Here is a 24729-nt window from a genome sequence, read left to right on the forward strand (position 1 = left end):
TCCATATCTGATGAGCCAGAAGCAAGTCTTTGGGAACATACGCCACTTAAGATAAGCATTGCTGCCAGTATAGCAAGAACAAGTATAAGATAACGGTAAATGGCAAGAACGCATAAACAATTGTTTACCCTAACGTACTGATCACATAAACAGGGCCAAAGAACAAGAAGATCCAGATCGATAACTAACAGCTAAGCCCTACATCAGAACTAATGAGTAAGCCCTGGAAATTTCCAAACTGCCAAACAAGGCAGGAAAACTGTATTTAAGGCTGCCTTGGAGCCTAACAAATCAGACCTCACCGATGGGCTTTGGGTACCGACGCCTCGGAAGCTGAGACAACCTCCCATTTCATCAGCAGCTTACCCGGGGGTCCCAGGCTTGCAGGAAGGGACACAAGATATGCCGTTTCTTTGTTATATTGTTCTTCCAGTTACGGGGCACAGCTGTTAGCTGTCGGGAAATAAACTACTTGTGTTTGACAGATACATGTGTGGCGTATTTTGTACCTTCAGAGCCCAGTGTCGGACCTGAGACTTACTCTGGCCGGCTACACTGAGTTACTCTATTGAGCAAGTATCAGAGGGGTAACCGTATTAGTCTGAATCTGCATAAACAAAGTCCTGTGGCACCTTATAGACTAACAGATTTATTGGAGCATAAGCTTTCATGGGAAAAGACTTATGCAATTAAGTTTCAATGAAGAGAATGTCAGCCAAACTAACTTTTGTTACCCTTTTAGCACTGACCTCTGGGAATCTCAACCCAACATGCAGGGAACCAGATCACACAGTAGGTAAAAAGCTGCATGCTCAAAATGTAATTTACAGCTTGACACAGAAGTACAAAGTTCTAAAGGGAATTCGTGAGTTGTACAGAAGTAGTCCCAATTCATCACAACAAGTTAAATTTGAGGAATGTACACAATGAGAAAATGGTCTTATTCAATCTTGCCCAGAAAAAGATTTTTAGATTAGCAGAGAATGGGCGATGTTGCACGCTTTTTTTATTATTAAAACAGAAGTTTTACTGGAGCTCTCCTTAAACAAGCCACTGAATCTCAGTCAGCAATGAACTTACAACTTCCTCTCAGGTCTTTACCAGCATCAAAGACACTAGTCTAAAAGCATAGGCTGTAGAATGAAGTCTCACCAACACATCTCAAATATCAGTGCACACAAAAAGCCAGAAGACCACAGTTTTGTTCAAATCCATTAAAGCCTAAGAAAAAATAAGCATGGGAATCATCCCTAATGGTCTACTGTTATACATAATATTGTGGAAAAAAATTAACTAAAATTACAGGACCTCTGGGAAGAGGAGATAATTAAAGAATCCTGAAAACTATTTTCAACAGAATATTCAAGGGCTATTCTGCAAAGTTACTTTATAAAGGGAAATTTGTATCTTCTTCTGATTGTGCCCATACTCAAGTGCAGTGTTTTTTGTGTGAGAGTACTGCCAGATACAGTAGACTTCCGATAATCCGGCACCTTTTGGACCTAGGTGGTGCCGGATTATCAGATTTGCCGGAGAATCGGGAAGTCCAGTACAGCTGCACGGCTTAACAGCTGGCCAGGACACAATCTCCCTCCCTCTTCCCTCCCGTTTCCTCTTCGGGTCTCCTCCGTGGTGTAACCTGATCCTCCTGCCTCTCCCCCCCCCCTTTGCTGAAGGAAAACACTCTTCTCCATACTGTAGCACGATCCCACTCCCCCCCAATCTTATGCTCCATCTGGTTACAGCCAGTACGTGTGCTGAGTGGCAGGCTTTTTAATCAGCTGGTCAGGAGCACTTGGCATTTTGATGCCGGAGAATCGGGAGTGCCAAACAGTTGGATGCCGGACTATAAGAGTTTTACTGTACTTAGTACTTACACCTCCAGACACAGTACCAGCACCTCTAGTCAGAGCTCAACAACTTTTCCCCTAAGAGTACTGGCACCTTTTTTTTTTTTTTAACTACAAAAAAAAAAAAAAAAACACTGCTCAAATGACTAACTCATTTTTGCTAGAATTATCAACAAAAATTCAGTGGGCAAAGAGCAAATAAAGAAAGGGGCAGCACCCAAAAGCTGAAAATTTAAAAAGATTCTGAGCAATTGAAAAGACAAGTGATTAAAATAGGAACTATTATGCAACCTTAAATACAGTGGTCATTGTTTCTGTCACTTTTATAAAATAGTTTAAGCCAGGTCATATCACTGCTTGAACACGATATGTTCCATCTCCAACATCAGAAAGTAAATTTTTTCCTTTAGCAGTATCACTTTAAGAAGCCTAAATGAATGTTTTAAATCAACCTTTGTTTAAAAACAGAAAGGAGAAGTGTTAAGGAAATGTTGACATAAAAAGTGACCTGCAATGTTTCTGGTTATGAAATATACCTGAAAAATATTAAATTTGAAAAATAACCTACCTTTACATTTTCATGTACTGACTGAAGTTGTGCAGCTAGAGCTACAAATGTTTGATAAATTTTCTGCATTGCCATAGACAAATCTGTAAAACATATAGATCAGCAAATAAATTCATGGTCTTAATGCAACATTGATATGAATTATTTAATTTAGTATTTTACTGCAACAAGAGTAAAACAATGAGTGCTATGATGTAACTTGCTGCAATCTTATGAAGAAAAAAAATTACATTTCCTGTAAAACAATGGGAGTAAAGTAACGTTCTCTATTTAAAGAGGAGCCTACAAGTGTAAATAGGAAACAGCCGATACAAGTGCTATTTTTCTGACAACGGTATTGTCAAGTTTGGGGACTTTTTCTGAAACCATATCAGAAAAGCATCTCTGAGTCAAGATGACGAAAATTGTTACATTACATTAAAATAATGGTTGTTAAGGAGGAGATCCTGTTCTAATAGTATCCATCAGATGAAGAAACAGATCTTAAGATGTTCAAAGAAAACTGTTTGACATCATTCTGCTTGGCAGGAAATCACTTGTCAACAGCTGTGGGAATAAAAATCTTTACTTCTGTATTGTTTTGCTTTGGTTGTCTAATTCTCTATTGTTTATCTGTACAGTTTCTATCTGGTTCTTTGATTGTTTCTGTCTGATACATAACTAATTTTGCAATTTTGTGATTTGCAAGGTGTCAACCAACTACAGTGGTTGGACAGGAATAGTTAAAGAATTGTTTCACAATATGTTAGGATCAAAGAATTATTCAGTAATACTTTAATAAAATGATTGGCTATGGTATAACAAAGCAAGACTCAAATTTCACCACAAACTGGGGTCCAAACAGAAGTTCCTTCAAATCAACTCTAGAACACAGCCCGAAGATTAGAGCTGCCAGATGTCAACAACTTTCCAACAATATCTTGCAAAATCTTGAATCCCCAACTAGAGATGGGAAATTAGCTAATCAAGTAGTCGATGGAATTTCCATTAACTACTCGGTTAGTTGATAGGGAGGGAGGAGGTAAAGGGAACCACCTTTTAATGTGGCTCCTCCTCCCTCCCCTAGCTGCCCCTCTCTGATGGAGGCAGCAGGGGGAGGGGATGAGACTAGTCAAGTCAGTACTTGATTACCCAATAAGCATACGCTCATCGGGTAGTTGACTAGTCACTAACATCCCTATCCTTGACCACCTCATTCCTGAAAGGCTGCAGGAAATGTTCATCTGCCTTATTGAGAGTAGTCAGCATTGTGTGTGTTATTGCATGGGCATTCCATGTTGGTAACTGTCAATAAATAGAGGTTAAAGCTATTACTGGGAAGGCTTTTTCACTGGTAAAAGATACTGCAAATCCACACTGTGTGAAGTTATGCCTTGAGCCCTAGAGTGGGTACCCTCTGAGTGTGCAGGACCACTTCTTGCAATATTTTCTAGTGCTTTTAAGTCACTTTTTTTTCCCTAAGTGATTGCTTCCCCAATCCATTATTTTTTCTCTTTATACTTAATTATGAAACTCTAAATAGTTTCTAATTGCTGGACTTATTTAAAGTGAACAAGGAAAAATTATAATTTGGAATGATTTTCACAATATTTTGCCTTTTTCTCCTCTTTCATGAATTGCACTTGCCCAAATTTTAGCTTTACTGGACCAATAAGCCTCATCAGTTCTATAAACAATACAGAAAAATGAGTCAAGCGTACTTGTATTTCTGATTGCTTATTTAAAACCCAACATTTAATTTGACTGAATATTCAAATTTGACTTTCACTAAAGTTAATCATCTATGAGGTAGCCACAGAGAAGGCCCTCAATTCTACATATATTTTCAAAAAGACATTTGATACTATCATGGGACCAATGTTAATCTAGCTCTGTCCACAGGGACACTCTTCAGTAAGACAAAGGAAATCAGACAGCACATAACACATCAGATGTAGGTCTCTTTCTAAAGAAAACTGAAATACTTTCCGCATATCCACCTGATACAAGTTCCAAGATTAGTTGTAATTCAACCTCCTGTCTAGTATGTCTGAGCTGGTGCTTAAGTCCCTAAAATTTACTGTATATTGGGTGACTTTTCAACATCCATAAAAACAATTATTTCTGAAAATTAACTAAGGAACCCTCACAACTAAAGAGCAAAGTAATAGATATGCATTTCCTACACAAATCAATATTTAAGGATTTTTTTAAATGAACTTCTTTACCTTGTGGAGTTATATGTGAATTGTTTGCTTGAGTGGCAAGATGATTTTCCAGTTCTTCGATTTGCTGTCTGTACTGCTGCAGCTGTACTTCAAACTGCTCAACCAAGATTCTGAAGTAGCTAGAATATAATAATCAGATTACACTATTTTGCTCTTCTTCCAATGCTAGAAAAATGTATTTTCCATACCTGAAGGTGATATGAATATGTTAAGACTGATTTTCTTATGGTTACATTTATTCAGTAAAACAGGCAGCAGGGTTGTTAAAATGTGTTTATTCTGGTATATGTGTAACTACTGAAAATTTCAGTAGTTACATGTTTACACTTGGAGGGGAGACTGCTCCCCAGGATCCAGTGTGCAAGAAATGGAGCCACCTGTTTGACCTCCTCCCTTCCCCTGCCTCTAAATGCCAGCTACCAGTGCATACTGGCTCCTGTGGCACCGCTTGACTCCCCTTCCCCCAGACTGCTGCCTGAGACAGGCTGCTTGCAGTGTGCGTGGGGAGCCAGCGCCCCTTCCTGTGCTGCTGCCGCTGATACCAAGGCAGCAGCGTGGTGGGAGGAGAGGGAGGAGGAGGAGGAAGTGGGCTGCTTGTAACCATGACTCATTCCTTCACAGTGTACATTTTCACATCCCTAACATGAAGTAAGTGCAATAAGGCATTATAGAACAAAAAGTTTTAAAGGATTAGCATTTATAGAAGTGTAATACAGGTTGAACCTCTAAAATCTGGGACTTCTCTGGTCCAGCAAGCTGTAGTCCAGCAGTTTCTGAAGTGCAGCGCGAGCTAGGCTGGCATGGTGGGGAGCACAGCCCTGGTCGGGGCTGGCAGCAAGGAGCGCAGCTCCAAACGGGACTAGAGGCAGTGGTACGTGGCAGGGAGTGCAGCCCCGCCCAGAAGCAGAGCCCTACAGCTGGGTAGGGAGGGAGCTGTGACCCGCCCCTTATCCAGCAAACTCTGTGGTTTGGCACCAGTCAGGTTCCGAGGGTGCTGGACGAGGGATGTTGGACCTATACAGTTCCCATTGTAAAAGAAGATAAAGGAGTACTAAATAAATACCGTTTCCTCTTCACTAATGGTCAATGTAAGTAATAGGGTATCTGACCAGAGGAACCCTCGTCAGATGCCATGTTTGAATACTTTGACATTGGATCCATTTGTGATTTTATTATTTAATATGGTATGCTTTTTATAGATATACTTAAAATATTCTCATCAGATGCCTCTATCATTTGAGTAATAGATTACACATTGCAATGTACAAGTATATTTATAAAAACACAGATATTAATGTATTTTATAGTAATAAAAATTTGTTAGAAATGGCAACTTACTCTGCTGGGGCTGTATTTTCATGCTGAAGACCAGGAGGAGTTTTCTGTGTTCTCAATGCTATTTCTGCATTCTTTAATTCCTAAATAAGCAAAAGAAGAGAATAAAACAAAAAGGACCACATGCTATAGTACTATAATAAAGATGAATTTTGAAGAAAATATCTAACACTACTACTTCTTCACAGAACATATATTTATATTAATAATTAATTTAAACCTTTAGACATTGATGTATAACTCTGCTAAATGAGATAGTTTCAAAGCCAGGAATGTCAGGAGATGGGGGTGCCAAAGACTTGTATACTAAGATGAACAGTTTTTTAACACATCACATAGCTAAGCTGAAGAGGGACCAATGGGTTTTCCTGAAAGGGGATTCAGCTTTCAAAAGTTTAAGAAATAAGCAGCAACAAGCAGTGAATTTTGAGCATGTAGCACTGAACACAGTCTCCACCTAGTTGTTAACCTGAGTCCATCCTGTGCATCAGGCTTTGATGTCAGGACACAAAGTGGTGTGGCTGTGATATCCAATTGTATCAACAATTTCACTCCATGATGAAATTATGTCATAGCGTGATGGTCATCAACTGCCTCTGGAACATAAGAATGGCTATAGTGGATCAGACCAAAAGGTCCATCTTGCCCAATATCCTTTCATCCAACAGTGGCCACTGCCAGATGCCCCAGATCTAGTTATTTTTTGAACCCTGTTAAAGTCCTGGTCTTAACAGAGTTCTCCGGCAAGGAGTTGTACAGGCTGACTGTGCGCTGTGTGAAGAAAAACTTCCTTTTATTTGTTTTTAAATCTCTTACCTATTAATTTTATTTGGTGACCCATAGTTCTTATGTTATGGGAACAAGTAAATAACTTTTCCTTATTCACTGTCTCCATACCGGTTATGATTTTATAGTCCTCTATCATTCTCCCTCAGGCTCTTTTCTAAGCAGAAATGTCTGAGTCTTTACAAGCTCTCCTCATATGGCAGCTGTTCCAAACCCCCTAATGATTTTTGTTGCCCCTTTTCTGAAGCTTTTCCAAAGACAAGATATCTTTTTTGAGATAAGGCAACCATATCTGTAAGGGAGTATTCAAGATGTGAGGATACCATGGATTTATACAAAGGCAGTAAGATGTTCTTGGTCTTATTCTCTGTCCTCTTTTAATGATTTTTAACATTGTTTGCTTTTTTGACTGCCGCATATTGAATGGATGCTTCCAGAGAACTGTCCACAATGACCTCCAAGATCTCTCTCAAGTGGTAATAGCTAATTTAGTCATTTTGTATGTGTAGTTGGGATTATTTTTTCCAAATGTGCATTACTTTGCATTTATCAACATTAAAATTCATTTGCCATTTTGTTGTCCAATCACCTAGTTTTGAGAGATCCTTTGGATCACTTCACAGTCTGGTTTGGTCTTAACTATCTTGAGCAGTTTAGTATCATCTGCAAATGTTGCCACCTCTGTTTACCCTTTTCTCCAGATAATTTATAAATATGTTGGTCTCAGTATGGACCCTTGGGGTACACCACTTAAAGTTCCCTGTAAGCTGCAAAACTGGGCAGCTATTTGAGCTCCACTCAGAGCTCCCTTGCAGGCAGGGAGGTCAGCTGACGAGCAGGCGAAGAGGCCATCTGAGCAGTTTCAAATGGAGCTGTCTGCTTCAGACAGAGGAGCTCAGAGAACAGGTGGAGAGGGGAGATAAGGAGGGGGAATAAGTGACTGGGGGGGGGGGGAGGGAGAGAAGAGAATTGTATACTGTGGGCATTGGGGGAGAAGTGGAGGAGGAGGGAGTAATTTGCTGAGAGGAGTCAGAGGGGAGGGGAGTTTGGAGAGTCCAGTCTGCACCAGGAGAGGAGGTAGAGGCAGAAACCCAGTGCTCTCCCTCAAGCTTCCTGGGCTGGGAAGAGGAGCGGGGGGAAGCTGACTGCATGGGGTAGTTGCAGAAAACAGAGGTGGGTACTGGCATTGGGGTGAGATGGAAGCAGGGGGGAGTTAGTTTGTGCTGTGCCCCTGGGGTGAGGTGGGGGAAGGGAGAGAGATTGTGCTGTGTCTCCTTTCCTAATTCCCAGCTAGACTGCTGGTGCCTGCAAGTCTGAGAATCAGGATTTTATCCCAGCCCCCAGCTTGGCTGAGGGGAGCAGACTGCACAGCAGTAGGTGGGGGAAAAGGAGGTGGGTGGGTGCAGGCATCTGTGCAGTGAGGTGGAGGAGGAGTTTGTTTGGGGTGTCCTCCTGACTCTCTTGCTGCAGTCCTCTCTGTCAGGGTTGGAGGGAGAGAGGGAAAGCAGGGGTGTGCTAGGAGGACATTTGCATGATTGCATTTCAAAGTTTACATAGGTGTTAATGGCTTAAGGTAAGAAAGAAAAAGATTTAAACAATTTTTTGGAGTGTTGCAAATGATTTTTTTAAAACCATGTGTTACTAATTAATATATAGTAAATAGTATTACATTAAGGCCAGATCTTTGCTATGTGGGAGAGTTCTGGCTCTTATGAGTCAGAAATAGTAAGTACTAGGTGAGATGCTAGCAGCTCCCTGGGCACCAGCCAGCACAGACATAGCAACTCTCAAATGTTACGCAGACTGCACCTACATGGGCGCAGCTTGTACATGAGTGGAGGCCAATAATTGCTGTTGCGGGGAGAAGGGAACTTATCTGAATGACTGTGACCTGCAGCAACCTGAATCCAGACGAGACTGACCTTACCTGGCCAACGGGGAAAGCTTGACTGCCTGAATGGTGAGCATAGCATTTTTACGTTTAGCACATGTATTCTACTTGGTAATCTATATGTACATTTTAGGGATTTGTGCCTCTGTCTGTGAATCAGTCTGCTCAAGACCTCCTCCTAAACAGTAAGAACTAGGATCATGAAGTTTGGCATGCAGCTTCCTCTTCTCCCAACTTAAAGGAAGGTCAGGATTTGGTTGTGCCAGGAATTAGACTGTTTTCCATAACGTGGAAAGGGAGAGGACTGAGCAGAGGGACTCCATACTCACAGTCACCACTGGGGGCAGTGAGCGCAGGGTACACAGCTATACTTGCAGAATGGCACACAAGGCACCAAGTACTGGGGATAGGGCCCAGCATCTTGCCTGCCACTGGCCCATGTAAGTGGCCTCCCTGCCCAAACCTCTGGTCCCAGCATGGGACATGTGGGAGGGAGGGAAGAGGACAAGAAGCTCTACTGGTGGCCCTACCACCACGGCTCCCCCCTACCCTCCCAGGAGCACTGCTGGGGCTAGGCAGCACAGCCCTGGCCCTAGCCACAGGAGCCACAGTCCCCCCACTGCCCCACCCCCACCGATGGGCCACCCAGTGCAGCCAGGGTTGGCCAGTCTGCGCAGCTCCCCCATCCCCAAACCCAGAGGGAGGCCTGTTCCCTACCCCCCACCCAGTGCAACGTCATATACATAGGGTAAGACTATTACAGTGTACAACTTTTACTGATAAAAGGTCCTGCAAAGAGTGCAGGTAGGTGCATATATGAAAAGGGTTATGCCTTGAGTACTAGAGACTGGATAAAAGTGGCAGTACCTACAGTGTGCAAGTAATATAGAATTTTGTGCAGTTAACAGAAGCACTCAAGATTTACTAGTGATCCAACCTTTCATACACACAAGTAATTTGAACTTCTAATAGAGTGAATGACAATAATGAAAGTCTCATCTTATGTGAAATAATATGCTTATTCATTTGAATTAATAAAATGATAATTGTTAACATACCTGGGCAGTTTCCATTTTCAATTTGTCAATATTAAGAGTATTTCTCTGTAGTCCACTGGCAGCCACTGACAAAAGCTGTTTCAAAGCTTTAATATCCTCCTGTACTTTAAGCATTGCTTTGGAAGACATTCTACTAATTTCTTCCTGCACTTGTTTTTGTTCCTTCACAAATTTCCTTTTAAAAAAAAAAAAAAAAAGTTGCAAGAATTGAAAGTAGAAGTTGAACTTTTTACATTAAAAGCACACAAATGTTCTACATTTTATTTTATTAAAACAATACTTGTATTGATGAAATTCAAAGTCACCAATACGGAGTGATAATTTCAGCTGTTGCCTCTTTTACAGAACTACTTTATAGTATAATGTTACCAACATCACCACAATATATTCTAAAATTGGAATTTCAACAAAAGATAGCTAAATGAGTTAACTTGCACCTTTAAAAGATAAGCAGTGTATCCTAACAATCAATTTTAAAGATGATTCAACCACTTGTTACTTCAAAGCATGACGATATACAATTATTTTATTATCCCAACTAGTATAAGGACAATACTTACTGGAGATTTTCTACATCTTGACAGATTACTAGAGGTAGGTTTTCATCCTTTAGTGCTTTACTATCTCTGCCAAAAGATAACATATGCATTCATAGATTGACAGTACTTCTAAACAGCTTTGCCCCATTATTAGCAAGAGTCACAAATCAGTAAAGATACTTTCAGCTTTACAAGTTTGTATTTAATTTAGGAATGCTATAGTAAGTAATGATTTGAATTTATACATTTCCTTTTATAAAACCAATTGCAAAGAACTGCAGCAATTTACTATAATTCTTCACTAAAGTCAGATGAGTGAGGTAATAGCGTATTGGACCAACTTCTTCACTGTTAAGAGTTTAATGTTACATATGAGTAAAATGAGATTTCCCAGAAATCATGTGCTAAGTAGGGATGTATGCAAGTAGTCGACTATCTGATAAGCCTAGGCTTATCGGGTAGTCAAATCGACTACCGGTACTTGCATTCACCCCAACCTTTCTGTCTCTGTATCAGAGGCAGCAAGGCGGCGGGGGGAAAGCAGGAGCCAATGCTGATGGGAGCCAGCTTAAAAGCCAATTCCCCCCCAGCACCATCTCCGCAGTGCCACCTGCCCCCTCACTCAATCAGTGCAGCAGCACAGGGGTGCAGGCAGCCTCTGCCCATGCCAGGCCCGCCACGGGCAGAGGCTGCTCCGCACTGCATGAAGCAGCCCTTGTCCACAGTGGCCAGAGCTGGCTTTGAACAGAAGCTGCTTCAGCAGTAGCCCCTGTCCACAAGGGCAGCTGGGACCCACCCCCCCCATAGACAGGGACTGTGCATCTGGCACAAGCCAGGACTGAGCAAGCCCAGCTCAGGGCTGGCTCACACCGGGTCCCGGAGCTATCCCAATTACGACACTGTAGTTTAACTGTAGTAAGAGCCAGGTTGGCAAGCAGCCCAACTCCTACTACATTTAAACTTCAGAGCCACAGTGCTTCCTCCAGAATGGGGTTGCAGGGCTGAAGCTCCAACATACCCCTGAGCCCTTCTGTAGCTGCAGCCCCAATCCTCCCTGACCCTGCCTGTTCAGAAGTGCAAATAATCTACATTCCTGAGGCGTCAATAATTTTGAAGTTCTATTATATGCACTTCATGACAGGAACTATGCTCCCTTTGCATTTGGAACACTTCTAGCAGATTTTTCATGTTATTGCAAACTAATTAGTATTATCCAGAAACTCTGGAACTCTATTTTGTGGTTTACAGAAAAATGACCCCTTTCCCCACCTATTTGAGTCCCAATTTCATAAGAACACAGACAACTCTCAACCTATATCACAATAATTGCAACTTTGCAGCATATACGCATTTTTAAAGGCCAAAGTAATAGGTAACACATTAAATCAATAAACCATTTTAAAACCTCACTATTTTTAGGGATGTCTAGAATGTCAAGAATACTAAACACACTTACTCTGGTCTTGTTCCTGTTTTGTCACCTAGAAGATACAGATAATATTATGTAAGAATTGATATTCTGAACAACCATCAAGCAAAATAAGCCTTAAAAAGTGTTTTTTTGGCAAAACTGATGACTATCACTCACTTGACCTAGGTAAGCCCAGTTAGAAGATTTTAATCTACTCTCCTCCACACCCTCTTCCTTCATTACAACTTTCTATTTTCCCCACTTACAGTCTATCTTTTATTTAGCCAGCATCACTAGGGTGCCTGGCACTTTAGAGACAAGTATCTCCTAAACAAGAATGATGGTCTGGCAGATAGGGGGCAGTAGCCTGGGACTCTGGAAAACATCATCCTATGCTTTGCTCTGCTACAGGCCTCCTGTTTGATGATGGGCAAGTCACTAAGTCTCTCTGGGCCTCAGTTCCTCATCTGTAAAAAGGTATACAGGCAGTCCCCGGGTTACGTACAAGATAGGGACTATAGGTTTGTTCTTAAGTTGAATTTGTATGTAAGTTGGAACTGGCTCCAGATTCAGCTGCTGCCACTGAAACTGACCAGGGGCTGACTACAGGAAGCCAGAGGCAGAGTTGCTCTGCCCCTAGCTTCCTGGAATCAGCCTGATCAGTTTCAACAGCTGCTGAATCTGGAGCCTGGGACAGAACAGCTGGGGCACTGCCCAGTAGGTTCCCACAGGACCAACCCGGCAGCACCTCAGCTGCTCTACCCGAGGCGTCCCGCAACAAAAGCCTGGTCTGCGGGGGGGGGGGGGGGGGGGGGGGGGAGGGGGCGCACTAGCTGCGCCCCCTCCCCCCCCCAGCAGACCAGGGAGACCCGAGCAAAGCTGCACAGGTGGAGGGACCCCACCGCCCATGTGGCTTTGCTCCTGTCTCCCTGGTCTGCTGGGGGGGGGGGGTCCAGCAAAGCCACTGGACCCCCCCCAGCAGACCAGGGACACCCGAGCAAAGCCGTCGCCTGGGCGGCTTTGCTCGTTTGCCCGGGAGCAAAGCCGCCCAGGCGGCGGCTTTGCTCGGGTGTCCCTGGTCTGCTGGGGGGTCCAGCGGCTTTGCTGGACCCCCCCAGCAGACCAGGGAGACCGGGAGAAGCTTTTCTCGCCCCGGAGGACACGGGCGGCGACCCACCGCCCGTGAGCTCTGGGGCGAGAAAAGCCCCGTTCGTAAGTGCAGATCCGACGTAAGTCGGATCCGCGTAAGTCGGGGACTGCCTGTACTTCCCTACTGTACGGTGATGCTGAAAGTATAAAAAATAATTCTGAGGCACCCAGATAGTATGATTATATGGCTTTTAAGTGATAGGCCTCATCCACTTTAGGGATGTTAGCAACTAGTCGATCAGTCCCTCGACTAGTGATCGCACCCCCACCTCCTCCCCGCCACTTGCTACCTCTATCAGAGGCAGCAAGTTGGGGGGAGCAGGAGCTGGTGCTGTGGAGACCTGGCTTAAAAGCCAGTGTCCCCCTCCCCTCCGAATCATCTCCACGGTGACAGGGGAAACAGGGGGGATAGCAGGGACTGGGCAGAAGTCGGAACAGCCAATTCCCAGCTCATGTCCAGTCTCAGACGCTACGCCTCTACTTTTTAAATGTATTAAGAGCCTACCAGCAAGGTTAGCCCCTGGGGTCGGGAGTTAAAGAGGGAGCCACAGCGAGGTTATCAACTGACTAGTCGATAGAAATTCCATCTGTTGATTAAACTAAATTTAACATCCCTAATCCACATGTAAAATCTCATGTAATTAGTTAACCAGTTAAATGCTTACCGATTAACCATTCACATCCTTACTCCACATCCTCCTCTCCTCTAGTATATTCCTCTAGCAGAATCTTTTTTCACAAGACATGCAATATGTATACCCTCCCACCAGGTCACAGAGCAATACCTCAACAAGATAATTTTTTTCTTGGCCCAAGTAAGACTCATAGGGATGGATTTTATATGGTTTCTTACTAGAGATGTTAAGAAGCAGGTACAGGCAGTCCCCGGGTTACGTACAAGATAGGGACTGTAGGTTTGTTAAATTGAATCTGCATGTAAGTCGGTTCTGGCTTACATACAGATTCAACTTAAGAACCCCAGGCATCCCCAAGTCAGCTGCTGCTGAAACTGATCAGCGGCTGATTCCAGGAAGCCCGGGGCAGGGGATTCCTGTAGTCAGCCACTGGTCAGTTTCAGCAGCGGCTGACTTGGGGACGCCTGGGGCAGGCAGCTGGGGTGCTGCTGGGTTGGTCCAGTAGCGCCGCCGCTGGACCAACCCAGCAGCACCCAAGCTGCTCTGCCCCAGGCGTCCTGATTCAGCTGCTGCTGAAACTGACCAGCAGTGGCTGAATCAGGATGCCTGGGGCAGAGCAGCTGGTGTGCTGCTGGGTTGGTCCAGTAGCGCCCAGAGCAGCGCTACAGGACCAACCGGCAGCACCCCAGCTGCTGTACCACAGGCGTCCGGAGCAAAGCCGTGGAGCACGGGGGAGCAGGACAGCCTAGACGCGTCTGGGCTGCCCGCTGCCCACGTGTTCCGCCGCTTTGCTCCCCATACCCCTGGTCTGCAGACCAGGGGGACGGGGAGCAAAGCCCCGGAGCACGCGGGGAGCAGACAGCCCAGACGCGTCCGCTTTGCTTCCTCTCCCTGGTCTGCTGGAGACCAGGGAGAGGTCCCCGTTCGTAACTGCGGATCCGACATAAGTCAGATCCGCGTAACTCGGGGACTGCCTGTATTTAACTAATCATGTAGTCGATAGAATTTTTATCTACTACATGATTAGTCTATAGGGTTAGGCACTCAGTCCAGGCTCATGCCGGGTCCAGGAGCTACTCCCTGACTCTGTGTTTTAAATGTATTAAGAGCCCGGCAAGCAGGCAGCCTGGCAGAGTTACAGCAGGGGTAGGTCCTGGACCTGGTGTGAGCCAGGACTGAGCAGAGCTTGTGCCAAGTCTGGCAGCTCCCATGGACAAGGGCTGCTGCTGGAGCAGCCTCAGCCTGCCATGGGCAGAGGATGCTTTGTGGCATCCTTCCCTGCCTCTGCCCCCTGTGCTGCTGCCTCTGATAGAGGCAGCAGTGAGCAGGGGAGTGCCACAGAGATGGTGCTGGGGGAACCGGCTTTTAAGCTGGCTCCCCCCAGGACTGGCTCCTGCTGCCTGTGATACAGGGTGGGGGGTGGGGGGAGATGAGAGTAGTGGACTCAACTACTGGATAAGCCTAGGCTTATCTGGTAGTCGACTAGCGGACTACTTGCTTACATCCCTATTTCAACCTGCTACTCTACTATTTCAACCACTGAAATAGCTACCCGAGCAACTTCTCTTAACCACCCTCTTCACCCCAGAAACCAAGAAGCAACTTGACCAGCTGTTTGAGGCAACAGACCTACAGAGACTCATGTTTTTAGATCCAGATATTCCAGGTTTGAGCCTTCTGTTGACAGCTCACCCAGACAGGTGAGGTAATAGGTTTTAGTTGACCAACTTCTGTTGGTGAGAGAGAGGGAGAAGCATTTGAGCATAAAGATCTCAGAAAGATACTCCCACCTGGTATTCTGCTGTGATGGTGGAACAGATTGTTTAGCATACAATATAAAGCAGTGTTTCTTAAACTGTGTTCTGTGGCAACAGAACAACAGAGTTCAAAATGGCCACCCTTAAAGGGGCAGGTAACTTGTTTTTTACTGAATAACTTCCTCCAGACTTTTTTTTTGGTTCAACAAAAAATCCTTGGTGTTCCTCATTAAAAAAAAAAAATTATTGTTTGGTGTTCCTTGGTTGTAAAAAGTTTAAGAAACACTGATATAAAGAGTCATTCAAGGTAGAATGGCCTGTTAACATCTTTGCAGTTATAGGACAAAAATGGGAGTTTAGTTATGGCTCATATTGTTGTAAAAGCCATAAATCCAGTGTCTCTGTTGAACCCCCCCCCCCAATTTTTAGTGTCTACCAGAGCAATGAATATAATTTCAACAGCTGAGCTTCTGAATGGTCTCCTACAATATGTGTTAACTATGTGTACTAAGCAATCTGTTCCACCTTGCATTTTGCTGTAAGGCGAGGAGTACCTTCTCCAGACCCAAAATCCCTCTCACCAACAGATTTTGTCCAATAAAACATTGCCTCATTCACCTTGTCTAATATATAGGGACTGATAAGACTACAACTATGCTGCATAATTTTTTTACACCTTAAATAATTAAACATTTTAAAATCGGCAAAGACATTAAATACTTGATTTTTACTGTGTTCCATCAAAGTTAGAAAAACCAATCCACCAATGCCTCCTTTCCAGCATCTTTCAGCTATGTGCTTTCAAGTAGAATTTTTATAACAAGTATGTTCCAATTTTCATAAAAATTAGACATTATATCAATAACTTACTCTTTTTATCTGAAGAGCTACTAAAATCTATGCCACCAAGACCTTCATTAACAGTGGTTGAGGGAGCTGAAGTTGTCCCCAGAGTCAAACTCAGAGCATTCTGTCCAAGCCCTATAAGTAACCCAAAAAGAGTTTCAGTAATTATCCAATGTAGTATTTTAGTTTCATTATATTGTGATCAGATTTGTGAATGTCATCTTGTTTTCAGAAATTGTTTAGCTGTATTTGGGTCAAAAGTTCAGTGGAAATAATGGAAATGGAAGAAAAAATTTCTTCAATCAACAAAATGTTATTAATATCTTGTTTTAACAGCTTTACATGTTTCATCATTTGCACCCTTGCTGCATGTGTTTATGTTTCCTCACTTAAGATTTACACAGTACTTTTAAACAGTACTTACGTATAGCGAAAGGACTGCTAAATATCCATTTAACACTATTTTATATGCAAGATAGCAAGCAGCCAGCACTGAAAATTTGAACTGGAGGTTGTACGTCCCTTAACCGTGCCTCTCTGGTCTGGCAACATCGGACCACGTATGTTCCTGGACCACAGAACCCAAGTATAGGGAGGCTGGGCCGCAGGGGAGAAAGGCGGCATCTTAGCCAGGAGCCCCATGTGGAGGGACCTCCTGTGGCCCAGTTGCCGGATGAGGGAGGTCCAACTTGTAATAGTCCTTCATATGGCCAGTGGCCAACAGGCAGTACAGACCAGAGTTTACAAAAAGATCTTGTCAATTTCACGGAGGCTGCCTCCAGCACTCTGAGAAAGAATGAATAAAATTCTTGTGTCACTTAGCAGCTAGCCACTTCCTGCAGCTGAGTATGAGGGTTATCTGGGGGATGATAATGGGAATTTTGCATTGCCTTTTCTAGGTGTTTTCAGAGAAAGTAACAATTTGAGACATTTCTCCCAGGAGCAAGGAAAGAGTGTTAAAAGAGCTTGCCTTCATACAGCAACTGCACTAAGTGTTTCAGAGCAAAGAAAAAGAATTCCAATGTTTTTATAACCTCTGAACACTGGCACTACTGCAACATAATAATAGGAGGGGAAATACCATATTTAGATACCTAAGCACAATATGAAATATTGGCATGCTCCTCACTGCATCCCACATTGGATCAAAGAACACCACCCTTCCTTTTGGCAGCAGAGGATGGAGAGGTATGTACTACACTTCTCGCCATGGTGTTGTTCCTGGCCATTGGGACTGGAGGAGGCCCCATCTAACAAGGGAGATGTAAAGTTACACTAGTGGAGCTCAAAAATTCTCTCAAATCACTCTGAAAAAACCTACACTAAAACAAGGGACTAGTGACCATTTTACAATAAGTGATCTCTAAGCATTTCACAAGGCAAACCACGTTCCATTTATGATCAGATCAACACCTCTATGGTGGCTATGATGACTACTTCATGGAAGCAGGGCCAAACAATTTTTTTCAGATCCAGTACAAACGTTCCACACACATTCCACAATTTGCAGACTGGACCGGGCACCCCCAGATCCAAGTACCCTTCCCTCTCCTTCCATGTAGGTCCCCCTGCACGTGAACACTTACATTCTTGCAAAAGCTGCCAAAATTAAATCAATTTATGGGAGAAGAAGTAGACTATTTAGAAGGCAAATATATTGTTTGATATTCTATGATTTGCTAAGGGCCAATAACATTCAACAAAACTGCAAAAGTTTCTGTGGAAATTATTTAAGTTTCACACTTTCATATCCATAGTGGTTATTTATTGTAACTGTGTAAACGGTTAACTTATCGGTTGTGCATGGTTACACGCAGGTTCCCTGCCCTCTTTCCCTCCCCACTGCTGCCTCTGTATCAGTGTGGGGGGGGAGGAGAGGGGAGGGAGATATGGACAACGATTACACCTTTACTTGAATAAACACATTTTAACATCCCTAGGTGTCACTTGTGTTTCAGCATTATGAAATGGGGTGGAAAAAGAAAAGAACTATTTTTACCTGTTGCTGCTGAGCTTGCATTCTGGAAAAGTGTACCTCCCAAACCAGCTAAGGCTCCTCCCAGTGAAAGGCCAGTGGATGCAGTTGTAGTAGGAGCAGCTGTCCCACCCAAATTTAATGTAAAGCCAGTGGAACCTGAAATTAAAAAGAGAAACTACCCTTAACACAGACTCTACAGTCTGCAGACAGCCTAAAATAAGTGCTCACAGGTATAAACTGCCTCATTCATCATAATGGAGAGTTAGCCCTGCATGAAAATCTGCAGCAATAAACTAAATTTAGTATCACTACCAGCAGAGGGCAATATATTGTAGTGTGAATATACTGTAGTGTTAATTTTAAAATGTAATTCAATCAAAACTTTACTGGCTGCTGGAAACTTAATGCAATCTTGGTCTTTATGTAGGTAAAAATGACTAGATCCATCTAATTGCATCTTTCCAGCTTTTACTTGAATGGATGATTTGAGGTTTTGGAATGGGCAGAAAATAAGAGGTGAAATATGGCAGCATTTTAGCTAACAAGACTGTGGGAAAATGTGGTGCACAGCTTTGATGTACCCACACAGCTAGCAGATAGAGCTAGTTTTTCAATGAACACTTGAATATGGAGAATACTGTTGTGCCAAATACATACATTAGTATGTTAAACATGGCACATGTTACAAGAAATACATATTCTCCATCATGATTCAGCAGTACCCAAACTATGTATCCCTCTGATAGCAGAATTAACCATTTTCAACATTACGATGGCTCTTTTAACATATGGGAGGTATTTTAAAAAATATTACCCACAACTGCCAATACTAATTGAGCTCCATGGGTGTCATTGTGAATCCTGGTGTAAATGAGCCATCACCCATCACTACCAGATGAAGCAGTGCTTAAAAAACTGAGTATATATTCAATTTTGGGCTTAAAACAATGATAGTACCCACTAGTTCTGCTAGAACTCCTAACATTAACACCGGTGAAGCTCAACCAGTCACTTTAATAAGGATGCTCATCAATTTCAGAATACTCGTAAAGTACCTTGAGATGCCTGAACACAAAATCCAACACTAAGTACAAAACAGCATTTCCTTACCTGCTGCAGGAGTTGATGTAAGAGCAGAAGTAAGTGAAAGACCACTTGCTGAGGTAGAAGTAATAGGCAAAGCAAATGGTGTGGCTGATCCTGCAGGTTTGTTGAATCCTAAACCAAAACCTGTAGTCGAGGATGATGTAGTGGCAGGAGTTCCTACAATAATCAACACCGTTTTTAAGACAAACGCTCAAGTTAACATTTTTGCCATCAACTGTCATGCATTCTAAACACCAGCATTTTAAACTAAACTTATCACCCTTACATGAATTTTACAATTAAATATTAATGAAAATGCCATGACAAGGACATAAGAACAGCCATACTAAGTCAGACCAAAGGTCTATCTAGCCCAGTATCCTATCTTCTAACAGTAGCCTATGCCAGGTATCCCAGAGGGAATGAACAGAATAGGTAATCATCAAGTGATCCCACCCGTTGCCCATTCCCAGCTTCTGACAAAGAGGCTAGGGACACCGTCCCTATCCATCCTGGCTAGAATGGATCCTAGGATTTCCACATAATCTCACATTTTGGTTTGGTTCCTTTCTACATATGGAAAATAAGATTATGCATAAAAACTTACTCAGGCATTTCCTCTCTTTAAATAGGAAGAATCACAGATCTTAAAATGGGCCTTGTTTATTTGTATCTCTACAGTCAAAACTGGAACCTGTCAGTTTACCAGCTGAGGAATAAATCCTTCTGCTGAACAAGGAACTAGCTGACAACTGTCAGAGTTATAATGAAAACTGGGTCCTTCTAATTTGAGAGTAAAACATTAATTATGAATACAGCTACAAAAGAGTACAAAAATTCATTTGTCTCTTGAGTAGAGATCCTTCTATTAAATCAGGATGGTTTGGCTATGTGATCATTCCTACTTGAAAAAAGAAAGTTTTAGTATTCCTCATTAAAGGACAGTCTTCAGTATCCCACAACGCTAATCCATGAGCATGTAGCTATGAAGAGAAATTAACCTAACAAATAAGAAAATTCAAATGTGCACAGACTGTTTTGATTTACTGACAGATTTCTTATATCTTTCAATATATTCCCAAATTGGACCTCCGTGGACTGGCACTTGCAGGACCAGGGAGCTTGCCAAGCTGGGAGGTAATGGACATGGGAGGTCTATGCTCCTCTGCTGGCTGCTGCCTGACTCCCAGGCTCCACTCCTGGCTCTGGGGCTCCCCGCCCTGCCACTAGACCTGCTAATGCTTGCCTGCCTGCCTCGCTGGGGCTCCTCCCACTACTGCCTGCCCCACTGCCACCAGGTTCACAGCCAGGACCACCTAGTCCATTACCGGACCTGCTGCTGTCGGGGGTTCCCCTGTGTTTCCTGGATGACCCATCCGGCCATCACCAGCCCTGCTCAACTGCTGCCTTCCCCACTGCTTCTGGGTGTTTCCCAGGGCTTCCCAGCTGGGGCTACCCAGCCAATGCCAGTTCCACTTGGCAGCTACTGGCCCTTGCTGATGCCAGGGCTCCCTAGCCATTGCAGAACTCCTGGCTGGCTCCTGCTCCCAACCTCTAGAGCTCTTTGGTCCAGCAACCTATGTGACCCTGCCAGATGCCAGATGTTGCCAGACCAGAGAGTCCCAGATTTATGAGATTCAATCTGTACAGCATTGAATGAGTCTTGATTATCTGAAATAATTTGTTAAGCAATACAGGGAGGGGCAAGAATCCATGTGGTAGATTTCTTTACTTTATGGATCCACCCAGAAAACTGCTACCCCTAATCAAGTGTGTTCAGCATAAAGAAGGTAAATTCCTTGCCTTGCAGGTCTTGCTATTCCTTTGAGTTAGAATACAGTCAGCCATTTGCAATAGCAAATGTGTTTGCTGTATCCTACCACCAGCCCCAGGGCTGCTAGAGCAGCACTGTCAGCTCCTGCAGCAACTGCAGGGCCAAAAGGGCACTGTTTCTGCCCTGATCTATACCTCTGTCCCCTCACCTTTCTAGAGCAAACCCCTGGCTATACCAATACAAAATGGCTTGGATCCCCAGGGGTTTGTTATAGTGATGGTTTACAGCATGGCTCGGCTTACGGTAAGGTGAGTCTAGCTATGCATTTTGCATTGCTGGAGTTGCATACTTTAGGCCGACCTGCTTGGCCTAGTACAGGGTAGCCAGCCAGTGGATCTTTTCTCTTAGGATTACAGCTCAATTGCCATTTGGAGTCACGCACCAGGACTGCTCACAGCCATTCTGCGCTCAGCGCCTGGAGGGAGAAATGAGTGGCTGCGGCTCCGGTGAGACCCAGGCATTGGGTTAGAGCGGGGTGTACGTGGGGGGGGGGGGTGCCTGGCTCTGGGGAGTGCACTGGATTAGAGAGGGGGAAGGGAGGTTAGAGGTGCCTGGCTCTGGGGGAAGGGATAGGTGCATTGGGTTAGAGCAGGAGGGCTGGGGGTACCTGGCTCTGGGAGCGGGGAGGGACAGCAGGTGCTCAAGCACCTTAAACTCAAAATCTTAATGGATGCAGAATAAGACAGCCAACACAGATGTCATATTTAAATTCCAAGGCAAAAAAAAAAAAGAATCAGAATGTACCTGGTTTACACTGTATTTCTTTAAAGACAATTCAAAGGCTATTGTTTGCCAGGCTGAAGCAATTATTCTGAGATATGAGTCTCTCCCTTATTGTTTTTGAACCTGTCATATTTGCAGTCTGGGACAGACCTGAATTTTTAGAACTATAAAAAAGCCATAATCTTCATGAGTAAAATTTTTTTTAAATGAGGAAACCATACCAGAGATCAACGAGTGAAATAGGCACTTCAAATTACGCTACTGTCAGAAATGTCCTGTAATGTTATTTTAATAATTATATTTTGTGTACTATATAGATAGATAGAAAGACACATATATAAAAATATATAATACGTGGCTCTTTGCACTCTATCCACAGTTATTTTGGTTCTTAGTCTCTAACTCGTTGGCTACGCCTGGTCTAGTATAGACCAGACCAGAGTGAAACAGTCCTGATGGAACTCAAGTAAGTCTCTATTTTTGTCAAACTTGGTATAACTACTTACTCAACACCAGCTCTTATGTATTAGTCAGATTATTGAGTACACTAAGTTAGTGAACTTATTAGGAATCTTTAAGCATAGAGATTTCCTGCCCAAATATAATTCCTTCAGTTGCTTCCTTTCAACTGCCAGGCAGACCATTTAATTAGGAAGACACACACACCCCCACCCCCACACACACCCCACACACACACACACACACACGGCAGTAACATCTAGGTTCTTACAGTGGGCACATCTGTAACTATCTAGGTTCTTACAGTGGGCACATCTCACTGTCATATTAAGTTTTAGTGTCATGCTATTAGGTCTATCATATTTTCTGCAGCCATTAAGATGCCACCAGAATTTAACTTAATTCACAAGTTTAATTATCATGCAAATGGTATGAATCTATGATATAGGATGGCTCGAACGTTATCAACCAACTAAACAATGAAGGTGCTAATGGTTTTTGATATCTGTAGAATCTGGTGTTGGTCATCTTGCTTTCCAAGTACAAACTAATGGCTCTTATCAGCCTCTTGTAACTATTTAGTCTAGACTATTTGTTGTTTAAGTCTTTCCTGTTACAGACTAACTCTGAAGCACCAGAATCATGGTAGATCTTGCCTTAATTCTGTTATTCTGGATAGTAATATCAGTAACATCCTTTGGCCAGGACTAAGAAAGCTAATCTGAGTAACTACATATTTGCCCCATGAAAGGAGTGACTTTCTCCATATAGGACAGGACACCATTTCCAAACAGGTTTTCTAAGGGTCATGCAATCTGTTCTGGAGGTGATTTTCCCTTGATTTGTTCTCTCTTCCTCCATTACACTGGGCCTCTTTCATCATACTTGTTCACTGATCAGCCTCAAAACTGTCTGATGATGTAATGAGTCTTGTGCCCCTTTTTATGCTGCACTGCAATGATGCTACAGCTTATTTCAATTTCCCCTAGGACTCAGCTGCTGCTTTGGGCCAGAAAATATTGTGCTTTGCTCTCTGCTTTTAGGATCAGATACACTTGCATTTCTTGCCACGGCTAAGAAATATGAAATATTTAAAGACATCAGAAAAACAACAAAGATAGAAATATTTTTCAAAGGTTCCTTCACAGCTAAGCAATTTTTGTCCACCCACAAGGAGTTAGAGAATAAATCTGTCCATGCCAGGTTCACTCAAGTGAAGGGTAAGCAGCAAATTCATTTTTTAACAAATCCACCTGTCTATTGGAGGTTTTATGGATATGAACCTATAAACTTTGAATTCACTGTAATTTCATCTGTTTCTTTTCCCACCCTTTGTCTAACTTGTCTAAACTGTCAGTTCTTTGAAGGAGAAAATATATTGTGCCTAAAACAATGGACTCCAACCTGACAAATGATTTTTCTTGATTTCAGTTCACCAATGCCAGTTTCTCTCAAGATAATAATATCACTTGAGACAAACGAGCTAACACATTTAATGGTGCTAAAGAATGGAAGGCCAAAACACAGCTTTTCACAAATGAATTTGAACACTGAATATGAAGAAATACTGAATGAGACATTGCTCTCTTTGTGCATTACAACAGTGAGGTGGCAAAACTTGCAGATAATACTAAACTGTTCAGGATAGTTAAGACCAAGCAGACTGTGAAGAGCTCCAAAAGGATCTCACAAAATTAAGCAACTGGGCAACAAAATGGCAAATGAATTTTAATGTTAATAAATGCGAAGTAATCAACACTGGAAAAAATAATCCCAACTATACATACAAAATTATAAGGATTAATTTAGCTATTACCACTTAAGAGAGAGATCTTGGAAGTCATTGTGGATAGTTCTCTGAAAACATCCACTCAAAGTGCAGCAGTCAAAAAAAAAAATGTTAGAAATCATTACAAATCATTAAAAAGGGAACAGAGAATTAAGACAGAGAACATCTTACTGCCTTTATATAAATCCATAGTATGCCTACATCCTGAATACTGCATTACAGATGTGGTCACCTCAATTCAAAAGAGATATCTTGGCTTTGAAAAAGGTTCAGAAAAGGGCAACAAGAATGATTAGAGGTTTGGAACGGGTACCATATGAAGAGATTAAAAAAAGACTTGGACTTTTCATCTTAGAAAATAGGAGACTAAGGGAGATATGAAAGAGGTCTATAAAATCATGATAGGTATGGAAAAAGTGAATAAGGAAAAGTTATTTACTTGTTCCCATTACATAAACTAGGGGGTCACCAAATTAAATTAAAAGACAAACAAAAGGAAGTATTTCTTCACACAGTGCAGTCAACCTGTGGAACTCCTTACTAGAGGATGTTGTGAAGACCAGGATTTTAACAGGATTCAAAAAAGAACTAGATAAATTGATGGAGGATACGTCCATCAATACTATTTATTAGTCAGGATGGGTAAGAATGGTGTCCCTAGCCTCTGTTTTTCAGAGTCTGGAAATGGGGGACAGGAGAGGGATCACTTGATGATTATCTGTTATGTTCGCTCCCTATAGGGCATCTGGCATTGGCCACTGTTGGAAGATACGATACTAGGCTAGATGGACCTCTAGTCTGAACCAGTATGGCCGTTCTTATGATCCA

General features: G+C 42.9%; 1 protein-coding gene across 3 annotated transcripts in view; it reads right to left on the bottom strand.

Annotated features, from left to right (window-relative positions):
* Window positions 1–24729, bottom strand: part of NUP58 (nucleoporin 58) — a 68501-nt gene that overhangs the window by 36106 nt on the left and 7666 nt on the right. For all 3 annotated transcript variants that reach the window (XM_075919256.1, XM_006138894.4, XM_075919255.1), the window contains exons 4-12: window positions 19121–19273; window positions 18032–18166; window positions 16057–16167; window positions 11691–11715; window positions 10256–10321; window positions 9696–9870; window positions 5964–6043; window positions 4626–4744; window positions 2419–2501 (exon numbers count right to left, since the gene is read on the bottom strand). In XM_075919256.1, coding sequence (XP_075775371.1) covers window positions 2419–2501; window positions 4626–4744; window positions 5964–6043; window positions 9696–9870; window positions 10256–10321; window positions 11691–11715; window positions 16057–16167; window positions 18032–18166; window positions 19121–19273 — 947 coding nt within the window. The remainder of the gene's footprint in view (window positions 1–2418; window positions 2502–4625; window positions 4745–5963; window positions 6044–9695; window positions 9871–10255; window positions 10322–11690; window positions 11716–16056; window positions 16168–18031; window positions 18167–19120; window positions 19274–24729) is intronic.

The sequence above is a fragment of the Pelodiscus sinensis genome, chromosome 1 (assembly GCF_049634645.1).
Source record: "Pelodiscus sinensis isolate JC-2024 chromosome 1, ASM4963464v1, whole genome shotgun sequence".
NCBI lineage: Eukaryota > Metazoa > Chordata > Testudines > Trionychidae > Pelodiscus > Pelodiscus sinensis.